Below are 20,338 nucleotides of genomic sequence, written 5' to 3'. Positions count from 1 at the left end.
AAATGAGTTGGCCAATTGTGCCTGCGTCATCGGACGTGTCACCGATTCATTGAATTGTACATGCAGTCACTGCACAAATGTTTGCCGCTACGATCGCAAAACGACCGGTCCAAAGATAGTCGAAGAAACTACGCAAGCAAGTAAACGATCGTCAGGACATTTGTTCCTTTAAAGTTGAGTCGTAAAGAACATTTCTCTGCCAAATTTGTGGACATTATGGACTTCAAAGGGTCGAAATGATGGATGCACGTCTACTATCCATTTGAGCTTACAGGGTTTACCAGCATAATAAACAGCTGTCCACTTGTTTATAACTATAGTCGTTTTGAATAGACACCGCTGTCTACCACTTGCTCACACGTCAGATGGTGTAAGCTACTCGGTTCAATTTAATAACACACAAGTGGATAGTTGTTTATTATGCTAGTAAACCCTGTATCGCCATCTGATAAGTGTGAGTTTTTGTTGGTTGTTTCTTAAAATTGTTTGGTTCAATAGCATTGATGTCCACAGAGACGATACCAATGTAAATCGTGGGAAACCCCTGTAGGATAAGCGAAGCAACTAGTAGGTGATATAGGTTGTGAAACACAGCAACAGCGTCAGTAGTGCGCAAGTGAGTGCAAGCTGCGGGATCAGTGAGAGGAACGAGCTGTTCGTACGTGTTCAGTCTGATTTACTCGATCAAATTTCAACCAAACTCTCGACCCCTTCTTAAGGTAATGTAATCAATTGTGATGTGATAAACGTTTTACGACGGCTATCTTGATACGTTCATCGAGGCAGATAAAACCAACCAGGTACTTGCCGATGAAGATAGTTCAAGCCTACAGTTGAAAGTGTATGAAAGTGACTATCCAACAGTTTCACCCAACATATCAACGCATGCTTTTCGCACAATATAGGCTGGTATTATTGAATCCGTTCGTAGCGGCGGCGTACGTTCCGACACTCATTTTCCTAACGTACTAGATGGTTGCTACAGTTATTCACCGCGGCGTTGTAGGAGCGGGCTCAAGAAATGTGTTGCCATCCCTAGAATTTAATGTGAGCGCCGTACGTTCCCGCTACGAACGGATTCAATAATACCAGCCAATAACTCACTAAAAGAGTTAACATGGGATGTGCTAAGTGTATAATAACAATTAAGATTTTTAAAACCATTGTGATAACCGAGACTTGGTCTGCTGCAGTGGGAAATGATTGCTTCTTAAAAGAAGTACACGTTAGCTAAAAAGTTCAAAAACAATATGAAAAACCACTATGAAAGCTGTTTTGTGAGTGTTGTTTAAATTCAGAATCCTTATGTATAAGAGTTCAAAACTCCACTTTTAAACGTCCTCAGATAATGCGAAATCTTATCTGAGACATTGCGTGCCGCACAACATGATGGCTGTTATAATTTAACACGTTCGTAGCGGCGGCGTACGTCCCGATACTCATTTTCACAAACACACACATTTTTCTGACTACTAGATGGTTGCTATAATACTTTACCGCGGCGTTGTAGGAGTGGGCACACGAAATGTGATGCCTTCCTTAGATTCAGATGATGTACCAACTGTTGATTTAATACCAAGCGAGTGAGTTTACTTATTTGCATTGAATGAGTTAAAATTAACGCAAAGTTTATGAACTCTGTTTGTTATCTGTCAACTCTTTACTTAATACTCGCGTAATGAAAATAATCCATGAATATGATTATTATTTAGTGAAGTTAATCACCCCGGTAACGTAAGATAATTCAGTTAGTACATGAGTTAGATTTGAGAGTGGCAGGAAGGGAAAGGAAAAAACACTGACCGTGCGTCTTCAGAACCGTTGGAATATTCAGAATCTTCTAGAATCGTCGGAATCGCTCGGAATCATCGGAATTGTTTGGCCTGAACAGTTAACTCACATTTCAACTCTCGTAACTCTCGAAAATGATTAAACTCTCAGTAGAATTGTTTTACTCATGCATGAGTTCAATAGCTCTGTGAGTGAGCTGCTAGTCGTAACATGGAGGATTAATTCAAAAAGGAGTTAAAGAAATCTTCATTATGGTATAATGTAACTCATTCGATGCAAACATTTAACTCAACACACTCATTGTGATTCACAATGGCTGGTGCACTGGTGGACATAAAAATAGGAACTTTTTTCTGTGACCGAAAGACATAGTTCTTGTCAGAAATATTTGGTAGCCCTGAAAAGGACTGTTTAAGCGGTTGTTGGGAGGAGGTGTTGCGGTGTTCCACAGAGCGAAAACACATTCTAACGGTCAATGTGGTGACCGTTATTCGCTATCACTTCCTGACAGCGTTTGGCCATATCGCCGATGAGCTTACGGCATTCGCTTCTGGGTATGCGTTCCCACATAACCTTGCAGCGTGTCCATAGATCATCGGCTGAACGTGCAGGCTGGTTCTTAAGCTGACGCTTGAGAGTTGACCACAGATTTTCAATCGGGTTTAGGTCAGGACTCAACGCAGGCCACGGTAGAACTTGCACATCCTGGTTTGCCAAATAACATTTAACTGTTCGCGATGTGTGCTTAGAGTCGTTATCATGCTGAAAGATGTAATGCTCTTCGTCTCAGAATTTTTGTCGGGCGTATGGCAACATCTTACGACTAAGTATTTTTCTATACCCTTCCGAGTTCAGTGTCCCGTTGATACGGAACAAAGGACCCGGGCCGTGCCAGGAGAAGCAACCCCACACCATTACGTGGCCGCCTCCGTGACTTCGGGTTTTTATCGTATTTTTCGGATGATACGCCTGATTAGGAAGGCGCCAGACGTATTTAACTCCGTCCAGACGTTTAGCCGTCCGAACCATCCAGATTGATTCTGGACTCATCCGAAAAAATGATTTTGCTCCATTAAAAGATGGATGCAGCTAAATGTTCTTCGGCAAACCGAATGCGCGCTTCTACGTGGTGCGGAGGCAGCTTACGAACCTTCCGCGGTCTCCGGGCACAGAACCCAGCGGCGTGTAAACGGCGAGACACCGTTTTCGCCGAAACTTGCAAACCAAGCTCCTGCTTGATTTGAGCGCAAGTTTTGAAAGGATCCGCCCTGATCATCTCAACAATCTGCGCGTCAACGTCGGCCGTTGTTTTTCGCGGACGACCGATTTACCCGTAGCCTCGCTACGAATGGCGTTGTCCACAAACGTCCGCGACCGGCCGAACGCCTTGCAGATTGTCTTGATCGGCACGTTCTCACGATATAGCCCCTGAATGTGTTTTCGCTCCTCTGGTGTGCAGTGCTTTCCGCGACCCATGATGATTTTGTGGAATTTTTAAATAGCAACCTTTCACCTTGACCACTGATGGAAGAATGAAGCGCAACACGGTTTGGCTCTCCTTTTATACTGCCGCAAAACGCTGCCGGCACTCAAAACTCAGATAAGTAGCGCACCAAAAATGAGAGTATAAAAGGCAAAAATCGGCTATTGCAAATTCAGTACGCCTCCAACTGTTGGCGATGACACACCTAGTGAACGCAAAAAAAACACACAATTTTTTTTTCCTATTTTTATGTCCACCAGTGTATTATTGAATCCGTTCGTTGCGGTAACGTACGGCGCTCACATGAAATTCTAGGGATGGCAACACATTTCTTGAGCCTAGTCCTACAACGCCGCGTTGAATTACTGTAACAACCATCTAGTACGTTAGGAAAATGAGTGTCGGGACGTACGCCGCCGCTGCGAACGGATTCAATAATACCAGCCAATGTACTGTAAAAACACGCTCACCGTGGATGTACTATACAGTGATACACACTACGATTGGTTACTAGGGTAAGTGTACCAATTATGGCTACAATATTTTGTTGTTGTTGTTGTTTATTGTATTAAGTGATGGGCCAAACAAGTGGCCTTATCACTGAATTAAAACTAGAACTTAAATAACTAACACAAAGAGTAGGTTAAACGCAGTGTACAATGACAAGACGGATCAACAGATATTTGTAGGGTTTTGCCTGTCAAATAACATGTAAGGTTGATTAAATTTACCGGCCATCGCAGTCATAGAGTAGTTCTCACTGTATGAACGTCTTGTAAGGTTCGTTATTATTAGACTGTAGTTACGGATCATTCTAGGAGACACATTTATATGGACTCTAGCCAATAGTTCTGGTGAATCTATCTCACCGACAATAAGCTTGGACAAAAATGTACATTGGGCACTGTCACGTCTCCTAGCAAGTGTGTCCAGACCAAACAACAAACAACGAGTATGATACGATAGACGAGGGGTTACATTACGCCACGAAGTGAAGTGTAGGACAATACGAGTAACTCTCTTTTGGACAGCTTCTATCCTATTGGACCAAACACTAGAGAACGGACACCAAACTGTAGAACTAAACTCGAGAAAAATACTTTATGACATTGTGTTTACTCAAATCAAGTAATAATAAGCTCACTGCACCAATATCTGTATGTAACCACCATTAAATGCATAAAATTAACCTTTTTTAAATATCCGTTTTCTATCACTGGTTGTATTGAATTCCACGCTCAATTAATCGCACAATTGATGAGGCAATCGCACAATTGATGAGGATAATCTTAAAAAATACTTTCGTACACCTTTCTGAAGACACCGTACTTGGACACACACACCTGACAATCCTTCATATCGCCTGGAAGCTATACCGAAGCCAGCTACCGTTTCAGCGCGATACGAAGATGAGCACAAATCAGGGTGGTCTTTTTGATTTTGTTTAAATGAAGAATCGTAGCCATAGTTCAACTATCTTCTGACCAAGATACTTCTGGCCAAGACTAGCACTAAATATTGATTAGGGAAGAACAAGAGCGCATTTGGCAATAAGGCGACACGAGCGGCTTCAGATTTCGCTTTCTTCGTATGAAAGTCATTCAAGGCTGTATTATTTTGATGTAACTGATTCGATTTCATTCTACTGACTATTCCACTGATTACTGATTCGAACACTTTATAAATAAATGATGCTTAAAACACATATTAACACATAAGTTTGCGAAAATAACGAGAAACCCGAGTTGTTCACATGTAAACTACGCGCTACGACCAAAACGACAATTTTATGAAGTGTATTAATAGATTCTTTTTTTTTTTCTTCACTTTTTTTTAGATAACTTGATCAATGCCGCCAAAGTGCAAATCACAGTCTTGATCGCAGAGCGTACAACATTAAACTGCATTGCTGATACGCGCCACTGATGGCGATAGCTGAGTTCGCAGATAGCAGCAAATGGTGGAACGTAGTTACAGAGATAAAAAGGAATTGGATTACAATCAGATTATTAGATAAAGCAATCGATAGAATAGTTTTATCGCAATCTGGCCATAGGGGATAACACTTAACACGACAGCATAACACGATAACGTTAGGAAAGTGCACAAGCAGACGCATGGCATCTGCTGTAGTGAGTTGCATTTGTAGAGAAATAGCTGAATATCGTGTTACACACGACACACCAGAGGAATGTCTTAACTATGAGGTAAACCGACTACGAACATTTCCGTTGTGGACAGTTCCTTACATCTACCCAGAGGAACTAGCTCGTTGGGGCTTCTTCTACACCGGGTACCGGGATTGTGTGCGCTGCTACTTTTGCCGCATCGAGCTTGGAGGATGGGACGAGCACGACGTCGTGATAGAGGAACACTTGAAATGGTCACCCCACTGCAGACTGATGACCAAACGGCCAACAAACAATGTGCCTATTGATCCAGACTTTCTCGATCAGTTAGGGGAGATCGTGCCCGATACAACGGGCACAGGAAGCACGAGTGCAAGGTCCGCGGCAGCAACAACAGCGGTGGCGGTGGCGGTGGAATCGAATAGGCTCAATCGCCAGAACGAACTGGAAAGGCAGTCACAAAGGACGCAAAATGATACGATACCCTTCTATAGACAGAAGTACCCGGAGTACCGAATAGGGGGCGATCGGCTAGCGACCTTTAAGGAGTGGCCCAAATCAATACCACAAACACCCACGCAGATGGCTGATGCGGGATTTTTCTACACCGGCAAGAGTGATGTGGTGGCGTGCTATTACTGCGGTGGCAACCTGCGGGACTGGCTGGCCGAGGATGACCCGTGGGTGGAGCATGTGAGGAACTTTAGCGAATGCCCGTACGTGAAGCTAGTGAAGACGCCCGAGTTCATTGCGGAATGCCGGGGAGAGAAGGTCACAAACAGTGCGCTCACAGCCGGTCCGGAGCATTCTGGACATGGTAATGTGAGCAAGGATAAAGAGCAGGACGAAGTGTCGGATGAAAAGTGTTGCAAAATTTGTTTCACTCGACCATTTGATACGGTTTTCATTCCGTGCGGACACGTCGTGGCATGTGGCAAGTGTGCCGCCTCTACTACCAAGTGTCCGATGTGCAATGAGTCGTATACTAGTGTTCAACGCATATTCCTTTCTTAGAGGATGTAGGATTTTGCAACTTATCCTAACAGGTCGTGCGACACTTGTACTGTTTGTAGTGAGTCAATATCATGAGTTCCGTAGTAGCGGAACATATGTTTAATTGAATCATGAGGAAACGTTCATGTGTCGAGTGGTCTTGAGTTAAATCGCCAAATCCTTTATTATTTTAGATTTTTATTTGTTTTGCGTTAGTTGCCGTTTCGCTAATATCATTTGTAAGTATTCCTGAGGTATTTGGTTTTGTGATAAATCGAATGTTCTAGTTGAAATCAACTGATTCTTTTCAGTGTCCCGAGTATAACTAGAGCCTCGCGAATCTGATACACTGAGACTGACGGGTCGAGTACGGGCTTTGAACGACGAAAACGGCGCTCCACTGCGATCGATCCCATGATCAAGGGACACTTTTACGATTATCATGCCGTGTGTTTTATCATTGCTGTGGCATACTGCTTAAAAGTGTTGACGATACTTGGTATTACAGAACACAATTCCATGTCTGGGGCGTGTGCCATTCTCGGGTTCACGGGTTGACAAATGGCGAATGTATGTCGCATTCATGGACTAATGTTCCGCAGTTCCGTCTATCATCACCGTTTTCAAACATCGTGCCGCAGTCATGGAATTGACTCATAACGCATTGACTCATCAGCAGTGTCCCGCGATCTGGAGACGAATTTGAACATCATGTAGGGAGCCAAGCAATATATAAATAACTAGCTGGCCCGACAAACTGAGTCATTCCAAAAACATTCATTCCAAACTAAAATATTCCATTATTGCTTTGTTACTTGGGATAGTTGTATCGTGCCCGTATCCCCTCAGGATTAGATCATCAAGTGTAAACCGTCAGGCACCTTACCCCAAATGTTAAAGTTCTGTATACAACACAACAACAATCCTGCTCTTTGTATGGGAGTTAGAAAATCATTATTAAATTAAATTTAGTGTAACATCTGAACGATTTTTAAGTCTTAAAACCTATTCTCATACCACCATAAGCTGTGTGTGTGCAAAGTTTCGTTGAAAATGATCCAGCCGTTTCGGAGGTTGCTCGCAACAAACACCGTGACACGAGATTTTTATATATAAATACAGTAGAACGTCGATTATCTGGGCAGCTCGGGACCGGGCGGATGTCGGTTAATCGATTTCCACGGATAATGGTCAAAGAAATTTTAAATTCATGTAAATGTTTTAAAATTCACTGGTTTTACTAGAAATTTACATCAAAATAATCGATTAATCACTAGCAGAATATTTTTTGAATCAATAACAATAGATTTAAAATTGTCTTTTATCAAAAATGAAGTTTTAAAATATCACTAGACACTAAATTGCTGCATAACAAATGTTTTTGCTATCCGGATCATCGCAGAACATGTTCACCAACTGTCAAATTCATGGGCACGATTAAGCCGCCCACTGGTTAATCCGTCCCCGAAAAATAGACGTTCTTCTGTAATATAGATTCGTATAAAATTTTTTGTAACGTAATACGTATGTAATAATACAACAAAAATAAAATATGTCAGTTCAGCATAAACTTTAAATATTACGGGGGTTTTCAGGGGTTCTCATACTTCTGGGACACTTTCATGACTCTTTCATATACGAAGTGAACTTTAGGTGTTGGGAAGTGGACTATATTGCAATCTAGTTGGACAAGTACAATCAGAATTTACAATAATTTTGTCATGCTCTCTCTCTCTCTCTCTCTCTCCGGTGTATTATTTTAAACCTTCCGGAATTACTCCTGTAATGTAACAGGGTCTTACAACGTTTTCAAGTCCAGCTAAACAGCTCAATGTTAGCAAACAATGTAAACAATGCAAACAAATTCTGATTTGCTTTCTGATTGAACAATGCTCATTCGCTTTTCCCAATATTATCGTACGTTTATATTACCGAGAGTTCGATTCTTTGATATTCATTTTGTTGAAATTAAATTGTTTGGATCTTCATTTTAATTGATTTTTTTTCTAATTTAATAGTTGATTATGAACTTTAAAGGATTCAAGATAAATTAAAGACAAATAAAGTCTAACTAATTTTGTAACTGAAGGCACTAACAAAAGTCTGAAACTCCATACAGCAAACAGGATCGAAAATTTGCTTGGCGTCAATATTTCAGTTAGACGTCACATGTTTACTTATAGTCGAACAATCTTTAAAAGCAGCTTAACATTGTATATTATGCTCGAAAACGGTGTAACAGCACAATCTAGGACAGTATCACAATCTCAATCAATGACGGCGAGAAAGTAATAATAAACAAGGTACGATACCTTACGTTACTTTACTCTAGATTTTTTCGTTCCGGCTGGACCTGTGTCAAATTGGTTCATGATGATAATTTTTGTGTCGGATGCACGAACGTTAACACAATAACGAAAATGACTAGTGTACATCGACACACCGCCGCCAGATGCGCTAGCGAAAATCGAAATTACACTACAGAGTACGGTCAATGTAGTCCGTGTAGCGATAAGCACTCTGTGATCATGTGGACGACCTAGACTAAGTTTTGTCGGTTATTGAAGGGTAGAGCAACTGGTTTGTCAAAATTGAATTAAAAAGTATAATTGAAATAGTTTACAGCTCTATGTCATGTACTTTACATCTGTGTACATAAATTAAGTGTTAAGTGTAAGTTAAATACAGCTTCTTTTTTCTTTCTTCTCCAGAAAAACAACATGCCGAAGACATTGTCTAGTTCCATGGGCACAGCGTCACACTGCTCTGTTGATTCGCTTTTCGACTTGATAAATTCGACTATTGCTTGGTAAAATATCAGGTATAAAATTTTTAATGCAACAAAACATGGAACTGTAAAGCAAATCATAATAATGATTATTACAATTAATATTATTTTATTTAGCCATGTCGTTCCCGGACGCTATTTAAAAGAGATAAATTGATATTTGCACATCATCATGGAACCAGCTCGTTGGACCTTCTTCTACAATAATGTACCCGTGGATGCGAACTTTCTCGATCAACTTGACACAGCCGGAACAGGCATCCTGATACAACTCGGAACGGCAGCATCAAGATACAATGGGCCTTGCAATCGGTACCAACCTACATCCAGCCACGATAACCCGGAATGGCACCGGCAAACGGTACTGAATGTTTCGGCGCCCGTTTATGAGCCGACGATCCCGCACTACGAAATAGCGGACAATCGGTTGGCAAGTTTCCAGGAGTGGCCCAAATGTATGAAACAAACGCCCGAACAGATGGCCGATGCGGGATTTTTTTACACCGGCAAGAGTGACGTCGTGATATGCTTCTGCTGCGGTGGCCAACTCCGGGACTGGCTGCCCGAGCACAATCCGTGGGTAGAGCACGCGAGGAACTTTAGCGGCTGCCCGTACCTCAAGCTAGTGAAGACGCCCGGATTCATTGCGGAATGTCAAGCAAAATGGTACACAAACGATGTGCTGATTGGTAGACCGGAGTATCCCGGGCATGACGTTACCAAGCGTAAAGAACAGCATGAAGTGTCGGATGAAAATTGTTGCAAGATTTGTTACACTCGACCGTTCGATACGGTTTTCATTCCGTGCGGGCACGTCGTGGCATGTGGCAGGTGTGCCGCCACTACTACAAAGTGTCCGACGTGCAATGAGCCGTATACCAGCGTGCAACGTATCTTCTTTACGTAAAGGATAATGGTTGATATCATTGAAGCCGACCGAAGCAAGAACGTACGGCGTTCATTGCCCGCGTACACACGATGCCTACGGGCCTGCCCATGCCCAAGGCAAAAGCGACACAAAAAAGTTTCCTCACAGCTACACATGTCCTCTATATGCGTTGTCTATGCGTCTCGCTCGGTATCACAGCGGCATATTGCAGGTAAGCAGTACAACTACTGCTACCTGTTACCCCATCATGTTTAACGATCACAAATATTCGGTTCGGCTCGGTAAACGTCGGGTGGACGCCGGAACGCAAAGGGGCAGACTTTTTCATGATTTTGTATGACTTTGGCCGTTTTGGACCTCACGTGTGGACGCTCACATTGGGAATCCTAGCGAATGTAACATATTTCATGTGCCCGGTTTTACAACGCCGCGGTAAATAACTATACCAACCATCTATTACTTAACAAAACTTGAGAAAAATGAGTGAACATGGCTGTTAAAGTTGATAGTGACGGCTGGTGAAATCTTTTTTAGGTCATGCAGGATCTCAAATTTAAGTAGATTTTTCATCGTTTCACTGCAAAGAAAAAGGGCAAAATGTATGCAAAACATGTGTTTCAACCTAATACAAAACTTTTCCAACCTGGATATTTTCTGAATTCGCACGAAGTTTAATGACAACATGCTTCCACCAGCCGCCGCCAGATGCACTAGTGCAAATCTAAATTACACTTGATGATGAACGACAAGATTTGTTTTTGAAAATAACGTATACGAAAACGGAAATAACAAAAGTTTTACAGTAATAATTTTTCTTCTTCTTCTTTGGCACAACAACCGCTGTCGGGAAAGGCCTGCCAGTACCCACGAGTGAAGTGAGCTTGAAAAAAGGAAAAAAGGTGAAAAAAGGAAATGTAATGTATATATTGCCAAAACATCCAACAAAATTCGAGCAGAATATACTTCTCGAAACCTCTCAATGTTTAGCGGGGCGACTATAAATCACTTCCAACCAATACTACTCTGGCTCCGGCTAAATCAAGCAGACGGTTCCGCGCGAAGCCGTCGCCTGACGAATGTCGGAGCCTTCCGAAACCGCTAGCCAACAGAACTATCGCAAATGTCAGATCCGTCGGCCCTTCATTATTATTATTATTGTTAGTATTATTATGATAAAAAAAGAAAAATTATTATAAAAAGTACATACATTCACCGGTTTTACTTGCAACTCTTTTTGAATTAATCGATTAATCATTACAATAATGTTATTCGAATTAATTAGCACAAATAATTTCTTTGCCAACTTGACTATCGTTGCAAATGCTCGCCACGATTTTATAGCTGTCAAATGTATGCGCAACGGTTAAGCCGCCCGCCGGTTTATCAGCCCGAGTATAATCGACGTTCTACCGTACGTGAATACAATTTGTTCGAGCGCATGTGTTCGACGTTAACAGGCGAATGAAGCCGAAAGGCTCAAAGTCTCTATAAAAATCAATAAAAAAAATGTGTTCGACGTGATACAGTCTTGTTCTTCTTTTTCTTCTTCTTCTTCTTCTTCTTCTTCTTCTTCTTCTTCTTAAATCCGTGAACACTACATATGTTGGTATTTTCCACGTTATATTGCGGCTGCTGTCTGTAAACGAAAAGCAACGGCTGTTGTCAAACTGAATCTCAAAATGGCAACATGCCAAACACTAAGAAGACACCTCCTCTATATTACTCAGGCCGAACATCTCGCTCGTTCCATCGGAATGGAACACCCTACAACGTGAAAAGATGTGATGTGATAACGTGTTGATATATTTGTAGATATCGTGCATTGGCAAACGGTTACTTTCCAAATGAACCCACTGGCACAGCATAATTTGACAGCAACCGTCAGACGAGTGCGGCTCCGAAGTAATTTTGTGTGTTGTGTCGTCTTTTTAAAATCATTGTATGAAGTTTTTACTATAGGTCTGTGCTTTACTTTTATGGGCTACTTTCCTATCTGTGACTAGTTCTTATTGCACGATTGTCAGTTGTGCATTATGCTGTGATTACGTTTTTGGACTATAATTATTCTTCACGTGGCTGAAATGTATAGTTTCGTGTTTCAAGCTGTGGTAAGTAAAGCTTGACGACAAGCACACAATATGTATGGTCGCGGGGCCATGGAGTTTCTCAACGCCCAATGTCTCAAATATGAAATATTCACTGAATCTGTTGAAATGTCCAATGACCTTGAGTCCAACATGTCTTAACGATAAGAGATAAGCGAAGGAACCAGTAAATATAGATTGTGAAGCACAGGAATAACGTCAGTAGTGCGCAGGTGAATTCAAGATACGGGACCAGTGAGAGAAACGAGCTGTTCGCACGTGTTCAGTCTGATTTACTCGATCAAATTTCAACCAAACTCTCGACCCCTTCTTAAGGTAAAGTAATCAATTGTGATGTGATAAACGTTTTACGACGTCTTTCTCGACACGTTCATCGAGGCAGATAAAACCAACCAGGTAAATGCCGATGAAGATGGTTCAAGCTACAGTTGAAAGTGTATGAAAGTGACAATCCAACAGTTTCATCCAACATATCAACGCATGTCTTTAGCACAATATAATAACTCACTGAAAGAGTTAACATGGGATGTGCTACGTGTATAATAACAGTTAATATATTTAAAACCGTGCATTGTGATAACCGTGACCTTGTGATCTACTGCAGTGGGACATGATTCATTGCTTTAAAGAAGTACTCGTTGGTTAAAAAGTTCAGAACCAATATGAAAATCCACTAAGAAAGCTGTTTTGTGAGTGTTTTTTATACAAAATTCTCTTCCATAAGAGTTCAAAACTCGTCTTTTAAACGTCCTAGGATTATGCGCAATCTTATCTGAGCCATTTCCATTGTGTGCCGCGTAACATGATGTCTTCAGTTCACGGCACCTCTAGTGTGATGTGTCAGATTCCAGCGAGTGAGTTTATTTGTTTGCTGTCAATGAGTTGAATTATTGCACAGTTTATCTGGTCCATTTGTGATCTGTCAGCTTTTTACCGAATACTCCTGTAATAAAAATAATTGGTGATTATGATGGTTTTTGGTATTTATTTTCATAGAGAATTTGAGCCGATTAGCCTCAATCGCCTCTTAATCATCCAGTGATTATTAATCACTCAGGTAACGTGAGTTAATTCAGTGAGTACGAGTTAGATTTGCGATTGACAGAAAGGAAATGCAAAAACTCGTAATTTTTTTTTGAACAATTATTCTTCATAATAAAATAGATCAAATGCAGCAACTTAAAAGAAACTTTTAACTATAGACATTTGAGAAGAAATTGAATCTAAATTACAAAAAAAAAATAAACACGTATAAAAATAAAAATAAAAGCTAAACTGATTGCACAAAAAAAATGAAGGAAGAAAAAAAAATAGAAAACACATTTGGAATATAAAAAAACTAAAATCAATACAAAGACAAACCAAAAATATAACTAAAAACGAAAAAACAATTAATAAAAATAACTTTAAATCGGCTCTGTAATCAACAAACATTTAAAGAATTTAGAAAAAAAAATACAGCGATCCAAAGATAGAAAAATATAAACCAAACTTATAAAGCAGAATTACAATTGAAGCTAAATTTAGAACAGAACAGAGACAGTTATGAACGTTTCCGGTGAATATGTACAACCCAAAACCGTCCAAAATCGACAGGACCGTCCGAATGTTCAGAATCTTCACAGAATCGTCGGAATCATCGGAACTGTGTGATCACAGGTAACAGGTAACTCGGTAACTCACATTTCAACTCTCGTAACTCTCGAAAGGGATTAAACTCTCAGTAGAGTTGTTTTACTCACGCATGAGTTCAATCGCTCTTTGATTGAGCTGCTAGTCGTAACATGGAGAAATAACTCAGAAAGGAGTTAAATAAATCTTCTATATGCTATAATGCAACTCATTCGATACAAATATTGAATTCAAAAACACTCATTGTGATTCACAATGTACTGTAAAAACACACTCACCGTGGATGTACTCTACAGTGATATACACTACGATTGCTTACTATTTAAAGAAAAATATTGTGTTTGATAGAAATTTAGCTGAAATTTTATGAAGTGTTTTAATAGTTTCTTTTTTCTTTATGTTTGTAGATAACTTGATCAATGTTTCCAAATCACAGAGCGTACAACAAGCACCGCTGATACGCGCCATTGATACGGCGACAACTGAGTTCGCAGACAGCTGCAAATGGTGGAACGTAGTTACAGGGATAAAAAGGAATTGTATCACAATCAGATTATTAGATAAAGCAATTGATAAAATAGTTTTATCGCAATCTGGCCATAGGGGATAACACTTAACACGACAACATAACACGATAACTTTAGGAAAGTGCACTAGTAGACCCATGGCATCTACTGTAGTAAGTTGCATTTGTAGAGAAATAGCTGAATATCGTGTTACACACATCGTACCAGAGGAATGTCTTAACTATGAGATAAACCGGCTACGAACGTATGATCTGTTGTGGACAGTTCCTTACATCTACCCAGAGGAACTAGCTCGTTGGGGCTTCTTCTACACCGGGCACCGTGATTGTGTGCGCTGCTACTTTTGCCGCATCGAGCTTGGAGGATGGGACGAGCACGACGTCGTGATAGAGGAACACTTGAAATGGTCACCCCACTGCAGACTGATGACCAAACGGCCAACAAACAATGTGCCTATTGATCCAGACTTTCTCGATCAGTTAGGGGAGATCGTGCCCGATACAACGGGCACAGGAAGCACGAGTGCCTGGTCTGCGGCAGCAACAGCAGCCGTGGCGGTGGCGATGGAATCGAATAGGCTCAATCGCCAGAACGAACTGGAAAGGACGCAAAATGATACGATACTCTTCTATAGGCAGAAGTACCCGCAGTACCGAATAGAGGGCGATCGGTTAGCTACCTTTAAGGAGTGGCCCAAATCGATGCCACAAACACCCGAGCGGATGGCTGATGCGGGATTTTTCTACACCGGCAAGAGTGATGTGGTGGCGTGCTTTTACTGCGGTGGCAATCTGCGGGACTGGCTGGCCGAGGATGACCCGTGGGTGGAGCATGTGAGGAACTTTAGCGAATGCCCGTATGTGAAGCTAGTGAAGACGCCCGAGTTCATTGCGGAATGCCGGGGAGAGAAGGTCACAAACAGTGCGCTCACAGCCGGTCCGGAGCATTCTGGACATGGTAATGTGAGCAAGGATAAAGAGCAGGACGAAGTGTCGGATGAAAAGTGTTGCAAAATTTGTTTCACTCGACCATTTGATACGGTTTTCATGCCGTGCGGACACGTGGTGGCATGTGGCAGGTGTGCCGCCACTACTACCAAGTGTCCGATGTGCAATGAGCCGTATACCAGCGTTCAGCGTATATATTTTTCGTAATTTCCCCCTTAACAACGGGTAGCAACGTTCTCATCAATCGTATAGCAATCAAGGGCGTGACACTTGACGTATCGTAAAAGTACGTTACTATCTGAAGATAAGTTGCAAACCCATGTAAGCCTTGGCGTTATTTGCAGTCTCTCTAATCTCGAATGTAAGATAAGATTCCGTGAGGCTCTATTTTGTCATAAATCGATTGCGCTGGTTGACTCGACGCACTGAAACACTTTGTCGTTTTGCCGCTAAGATTGACTAAAGCAATACATCCGTGACCAAAATAGGGCAGCACATCACAAATCTATCCTATGTCGAGACTTGAGCGGGAACTGCCCTAAACGGAATGCCTTGAAGTAGTGTTGAATTGTGGAGCAAGGAGCAATCTGAGCCATAAAGTCTTATGGCAGTATGTTCGCATACCACCCATTACTACTTTAATGCATTCGCGATGACTACAGGGGTTTGCAACGCAACCCACGATCGGGAGCAAATTTTACGATTCATTGTGTGTCAATTCTAAGATTGCGAACCTGATGTATGAAAACGTTGTCTATGCCCGGGACTGTGGAACATGAATCCAATATTTTGGAACATGAGTCGTTTCCTTTTGGGAGGTCAGTTGCCAATGCTAACATCATTATTCAACGCTCGCAAGATGTTTTTTCAGCAGCACAGCTGCTATTGCACTGCAAAACCATCTCGCGATCGCTGAACATTTGCTGTTAACATTCCGTAAAACAGTGTAAAAGATACTTACATATTTCGATCAACTACCAGTTACTCTGAAGATCGAAGCTTCGTGTGTGACACAGTTGATATCTACATCTTAATATGAGAACAGGTTAGAAAGACTGGATATTTTTAAAACCCATCCTAAATATATGACAACTGTACAGTGGGGACATCTGACCCAAATGCTTTCAGCTACCACCATCGCCACCATCAACAATCCGGAAACTTCCTAGAAGTGCGTGCAAAGCACGGTTGTATTTTATAAAAATCATTGGCAAATGTGTTAAATCAGCTCATTCAGTTTGTGAATAAAAAATAATCATGTAGGTATGCAGCTTTTGTAAAAAAAAACTTTTTATCGTATCATGTGACGGCGGTATTACGGCAGTAAGTAACAGTAATGAGAAACAGGACTTTCCGTTTTCGGTTCGTTTTATCTGGCTCTAGATATTTCTATCTAGATAAGGCTTCAATCCAGGGATCATAGTGATGATGAATGTTTGGTAGACCGGAAAAAAACAACACGTTACTAATGAAACTTTATCATTTTACAGTTATGAGTTTCTTATCATAGTGAACTGTGGCGCTTTTTGTTTCGCTATGTTGACGAAAGATTTCTTCTTCTACATTTGCTTATTTCATCTATCGAGTACGACCTACTCTTCATCCCCACCATAATCCCTTTTTCCCCTTGTTGCATCTTTCCCCTTTCCCCTCACTTAGTTTTTTTTAAGTTAAATAATGTTTTATTAATCCCACGAGGAAGACAATAGTTAGAGCAAGCAAATATATACATAAAATAAATAAATAAATAAAAAATAAAAAAATATTACGAGAAAAATAAACGGAGGAAGATTGACAAAATTTTGTCCAAGAACGTCACCGCAGGACTCCACAGAGCGTTTCTACATACACCGAGACTGCAGCTGAGAGATGGCTGTGAGAGAATTGACAACCGGTTTCTCACGCTGGCGTGTGTAGAAGCTCTTAAAAGCGCCGAGATGAGACTTTTAAAATGATGTTGAAAAAACCCATTTTAATCGCTAAAATGAAGTCAAAAAAGTTTCTTTTACTTTTTAATAATATATCTACGATTATTAGACGGCGAAAATGCAAACTATAATTGATCGATCGCTATAAACTGCCAATTCAATTTTTTCTCAGCTCCATCGTTATTTGCATGCCGAGGAGAATTCTCTCACCGAAAATGCTGTCAGTCGCTGTCAAAGCATGCTGTCAGTTATTTTCTCAGCTGCATTCTCGGTGTATGTAGAAACGCTCACACAGCATAACACAGAGCGCAACATAACAACTGACAGCTGCCAAAAGCTTCATAAAACGCTTGGGAAAGCAGGTAAAGCGTTTCATTGAGCCATACCGGCGAACTCGTTCATTCCTGGGAACGTTCGCTGCGACGCTCATTTTCACTCACTTCATAGCCCTCTAGATCAAAAATTAGAAAACCGTATAGATTTTGTACTGCCCAACCTAGTGCTGCAACCCTGTCCACTCATGAGCGACGAATGTTTCTCGACGAACGAGTTCGCCGGTACGGCTGATTAACTGTTGGTCATCGTAGTAGGTTGGTAGCTTTTCTATGAACAATGAGCAGCCTACTAAGGAAATTCAAAACATGTTACCATCAAAGAAGCGTTTTCTGAAGCGTTTGGCAGCTGTCAGTTGTTATGTTGCGCCCCGTGTTATGCTGTGTGGAGTGCTGCGGTCAGAGAGTGTCTCTTAATTGACAACCAGTTAGCGACCTCTAGCGGATGCTATAGCTCGACATGTTTCAGGTTATTAAACTAATTGTCTGTTGCTCATTCAGGCATTAATGTTGGATTAAACTTGCTTGGGATGGCACTGAGTACTATGTGATCTATGCGTAAAATTGTGTATCTATGATCGCAAAATTAAGATCGCCACTAGATGGCGCTACTACTTATAGAGCATCATGGTTGGATTGTGGTGCGCTAAGGGGTGTTACGTTCAAGTAACTATTTTGAATTCAATCGCTTTTTTGTTGTTGAAAGAAACAAAAAATATTGTTTTAAAGCCACTTACCGGTGACAGGCGATCCTTAACTGCAATATATCAAGGTCAAATTATAAAGCACGACTTCAGTAACATGGACGAAACAATCTCTTGGATAAAAGACTTGGGTGCAGCAGTTCAATTCAAAACATGTTTATTAACGGCTCTTGGTTGCCTTTTGATTTGACACAAGACACAATGGACCGAGTTGTCAAGGACTACTACGCCGTTTCGGGTTTGGTGAAGAACGAGCTCAAGCTACAGCTCGACGACTTGACAACCTTTTGCAGTTCTCCACACTTAGGATTCGCGTCATCGAAGCCCAAACAGTCCTTCGAATGAAAGAAAAGAACAAAGCCCGCACATAACATAACCACAAGAAACTGGAAAGAAAAATGGCTCCCCTTACCTCGAACCAGCTCCTGACCATACACTCAAAGAATCGGTTCAACCGCTCGTCACAAATCACGCGCCGAAAGTCCCCATCGAACACATTACCAATCACGTACTCGAACAGATCAGTGTGGCAGCGCTCGTAGTGCGCGAACAGCTTCGGCCCGATCGTGATCATCTGCGACACCGAAACCGTCGACCCGACCAGCAGCTTCTGGGTGTGGAAGTTCTGCAGGATGCAGTGCGCAATGCAGGATGTACCGGCGCCGGTACCGGTTTTGCCCATACAGTCGATGATGGCTTTGTGTGCCTCGAGAAAGCTGCCACAACACTGCTGCGGGGTGACGTCGCGTATGGCAACGTCCGCTTCCGGGCAGGTGGTGCCGTTTGTCGCCTTATTGCCGGTGACCGCCTGAGCGTTCAGGGTGGGCAGAAGAAGGGCACACAGTGTGCAGAGCAGGAGAAGTGGTGCCATGGTGACGGAAGGAAGGCCACTTACGCTTTAGGTGAATGGGAGAGTTTTGGGTGCTTTTTATAAAATTTCTCTCCCGCCTGCTGCTTGATGAGATTGTGATATTGTCGAATTAACGGCTCATCATCATCATCATGTTGGGGAGGCGCGTAATGGTCCGTGAAGTGTTGGCGCCCAACGGACACGTCACCTTGATTTCAGAATCAAAATAACGCACAATTAACAGTTCATTTTCACATTTATTCTGGAAGTGAGAAAATTGATTCCAGAAAAAAACAAGTTCCTATTAAAGTTCCATTATTACCATACGTCCAAATGCACATACGGAGTATAAATAACTCCCATCCTCGATGGATAGAGTCAGTCAAGCAACTGGTGTACAGCTTCAGGTTCTGTAAAATCCCTCCAACTAACCTCAAAACTACCAAACAATGAATCCGATCGTCGGCAAAGTGTTCCTGGTGCTGTGCGGCAGCCTGCTGGTGGCCGGTGCCCCCAACACGTGCGGCAAGCTGGACCTCAAGACGGACCCGTTCACCTGCTGCACCATCCCGAAGCTGCTGGACGTGACGATCGTGAGCTCGTGCTTCGAGAAGTTCCCCATCGACAAGGACGCCGCGGACAAGGGTGCCGCCAGCATGCCCAAGACGGAGGTAACTGATGTGCAAACGGTTTAAAATGCTCCCAAAAAAAGACATTGACGTCCAAATCCTTGCTTCTAGTGCATGTCGGAGTGCATCCTGAACAGCACCGGCATCTACAACCGCCGCGGTGATGTCGATGAGAAGAAGCTGAACAGCGTGTTCACGGACAGTCTGCCGGCGAACAGCCCGTGGCTGAACGTGGTCCGCAAGGCGATCAAGGAGTGCACGGCCAAGGCCGACAAGAAGGACAAGGAGTTCCAGAAGGACGTGGCGGACCAGAAGAAGACCACGCCGAAGGGTACGCAGGTGTGCAATCCGGAGGCCAGCTTCCTGGTCGACTGCATCCACACGACCGTGTTCAGCGACTGCCCGACCAACCTGCGCTCCACCTCGACGGAGTGTGATGCGATCTGGAACTTCCTGAAGAACTGCCCGTTCAGTGCGCTGCGTCAGTAGATTGAGCACTGTCGGTTGCGATACGGCAAAAGGGTGACGGGATTCAAAACTTTGGGATTGTTCTATACACTTGTAGACGACCAAAACCACGGTTAATAAAGCGCCTTGAAACACGAGTATCA

General features: G+C 42.2%; 5 protein-coding genes and 1 long non-coding RNA gene across 12 annotated transcripts; 4 read left to right on the top strand and 2 right to left on the bottom strand.

The window, feature by feature from the left end:
* The first annotated feature begins 585 nt into the window (after window positions 1-585).
* On the top strand, window positions 586-8,699 carry LOC4576426 (death-associated inhibitor of apoptosis 1). Of its 3 annotated transcripts, XR_009764815.1 has the most exons (3): window positions 586-719; window positions 5,112-6,635; window positions 6,708-8,699. XR_009764815.1 is itself a non-coding variant. In XM_061644562.1 (2 exons), the coding sequence occupies exon 2, from the start codon at window positions 5,392-5,394 to the stop codon at window positions 6,415-6,417; it is 1,026 nt and encodes a 341-aa protein (XP_061500546.1). In that variant the 5' UTR covers window positions 586-719; window positions 5,112-5,391; the 3' UTR covers window positions 6,418-8,699. The 3 variants fall into 3 exon arrangements, 2 of the variants coding, with proteins under 2 accessions (XP_061500546.1, XP_061500547.1); XM_061644562.1 differs by having other exon boundaries at window positions 5,112-8,699; XM_061644563.1 differs by lacking the exon at window positions 586-719 and adding an exon at window positions 3,771-3,789 and having other exon boundaries at window positions 5,112-8,699.
* On the top strand, window positions 662-11,275 carry LOC1269874 (E3 ubiquitin-protein ligase XIAP). Its single transcript, XM_061644569.1, has 3 exons — window positions 662-800; window positions 9,108-9,217; window positions 9,302-11,275. The coding sequence occupies exon 3, from the start codon at window positions 9,357-9,359 to the stop codon at window positions 10,089-10,091; it is 735 nt and encodes a 244-aa protein (XP_061500553.1). The 5' UTR covers window positions 662-800; window positions 9,108-9,217; window positions 9,302-9,356; the 3' UTR covers window positions 10,092-11,275.
* A 611-nt stretch (window positions 11,276-11,886) lies between these two features.
* On the top strand, window positions 11,887-17,065 carry LOC1269875 (death-associated inhibitor of apoptosis 1). Of its 5 annotated transcripts, XM_061644566.1 has the most exons (3): window positions 11,887-11,975; window positions 12,077-12,181; window positions 14,218-16,512. In XM_061644566.1, the coding sequence occupies exon 3, from the start codon at window positions 14,475-14,477 to the stop codon at window positions 15,489-15,491; it is 1,017 nt and encodes a 338-aa protein (XP_061500550.1). In that variant the 5' UTR covers window positions 11,887-11,975; window positions 12,077-12,181; window positions 14,218-14,474; the 3' UTR covers window positions 15,492-16,512. The 5 variants fall into 5 exon arrangements, with proteins under 5 accessions (XP_061500550.1, XP_308529.4, XP_061500552.1 ...); XM_308529.4 differs by lacking the exons at window positions 11,887-11,975; window positions 12,077-12,181 and adding an exon at window positions 12,286-12,493 and having other exon boundaries at window positions 14,218-17,065; XM_061644568.1 differs by lacking the exons at window positions 11,887-11,975; window positions 12,077-12,181 and adding an exon at window positions 12,286-12,574 and having other exon boundaries at window positions 14,218-17,065.
* LOC133391316 (uncharacterized) lies at window positions 13,032-14,211 on the bottom strand. The gene is made up of 2 exons (XR_009764817.1): window positions 14,089-14,211; window positions 13,032-13,121 (listed from the first exon to the last, which is right to left on the bottom strand). It is a non-coding gene; the product is annotated as an uncharacterized LOC133391316 (long non-coding RNA).
* A 1,378-nt stretch (window positions 17,066-18,443) lies between the features above and the next one.
* On the bottom strand, window positions 18,444-19,119 carry LOC133391012 (uncharacterized). Its single transcript, XM_061640550.1, has 2 exons — window positions 18,661-19,119; window positions 18,444-18,583 (listed from the first exon to the last, which is right to left on the bottom strand). The coding sequence occupies exons 1-2, from the start codon at window positions 19,117-19,119 to the stop codon at window positions 18,473-18,475; spliced, it is 570 nt and encodes a 189-aa protein (XP_061496534.1). The 3' UTR covers window positions 18,444-18,472.
* A 344-nt stretch (window positions 19,120-19,463) lies between these two features.
* LOC1269876 (uncharacterized) lies at window positions 19,464-20,332 on the top strand. Its single transcript, XM_001687916.2, has 2 exons — window positions 19,464-19,769; window positions 19,839-20,332. Exons 1-2 carry the CDS (start codon window positions 19,548-19,550, stop codon window positions 20,214-20,216), a joined length of 600 nt encoding a protein of 199 aa, XP_001687968.2. The 5' UTR covers window positions 19,464-19,547; the 3' UTR covers window positions 20,217-20,332.
* Window positions 20,333-20,338: the final 6 nt, after the last annotated feature.

This window comes from Anopheles gambiae, chromosome 2, assembly GCF_943734735.2.
Source record: "Anopheles gambiae chromosome 2, idAnoGambNW_F1_1, whole genome shotgun sequence".
NCBI classification, from domain to species: Eukaryota; Metazoa; Arthropoda; class Insecta; order Diptera; family Culicidae; genus Anopheles; species Anopheles gambiae.
This window is presented reverse-complemented; position numbering and strand designations above follow the sequence as displayed.

Coding starts and splice junctions, on each gene's coding strand:
- LOC4576426 (XM_061644562.1), top strand. CDS start 5,392: ATGGCATCTGCTGTAGTGAGTTGCATTTGTAGAGAAATAGCTGAATAT.
- LOC1269874 (XM_061644569.1), top strand. CDS start 9,357: ATGGAACCAGCTCGTTGGACCTTCTTCTACAATAATGTACCCGTGGAT.
- LOC1269875 (XM_308529.4), top strand. CDS start 14,475: ATGGCATCTACTGTAGTAAGTTGCATTTGTAGAGAAATAGCTGAATAT.
- LOC133391012 (XM_061640550.1), bottom strand. CDS start 19,119: ATGGCACCACTTCTCCTGCTCTGCACACTGTGTGCCCTTCTTCTGCCC. Junction 18,584..18,660: donor TGGTCAGGAGCTGGTTCGAG/GTAAGGGGAGCC, acceptor TTTCATTCGAAG/GACTGTTTGGGCTTCGATGA.
- LOC1269876 (XM_001687916.2), top strand. CDS start 19,548: ATGAATCCGATCGTCGGCAAAGTGTTCCTGGTGCTGTGCGGCAGCCTG. Junction 19,770..19,838: donor CCAGCATGCCCAAGACGGAG/GTAACTGATGTG, acceptor CCTTGCTTCTAG/TGCATGTCGGAGTGCATCCT.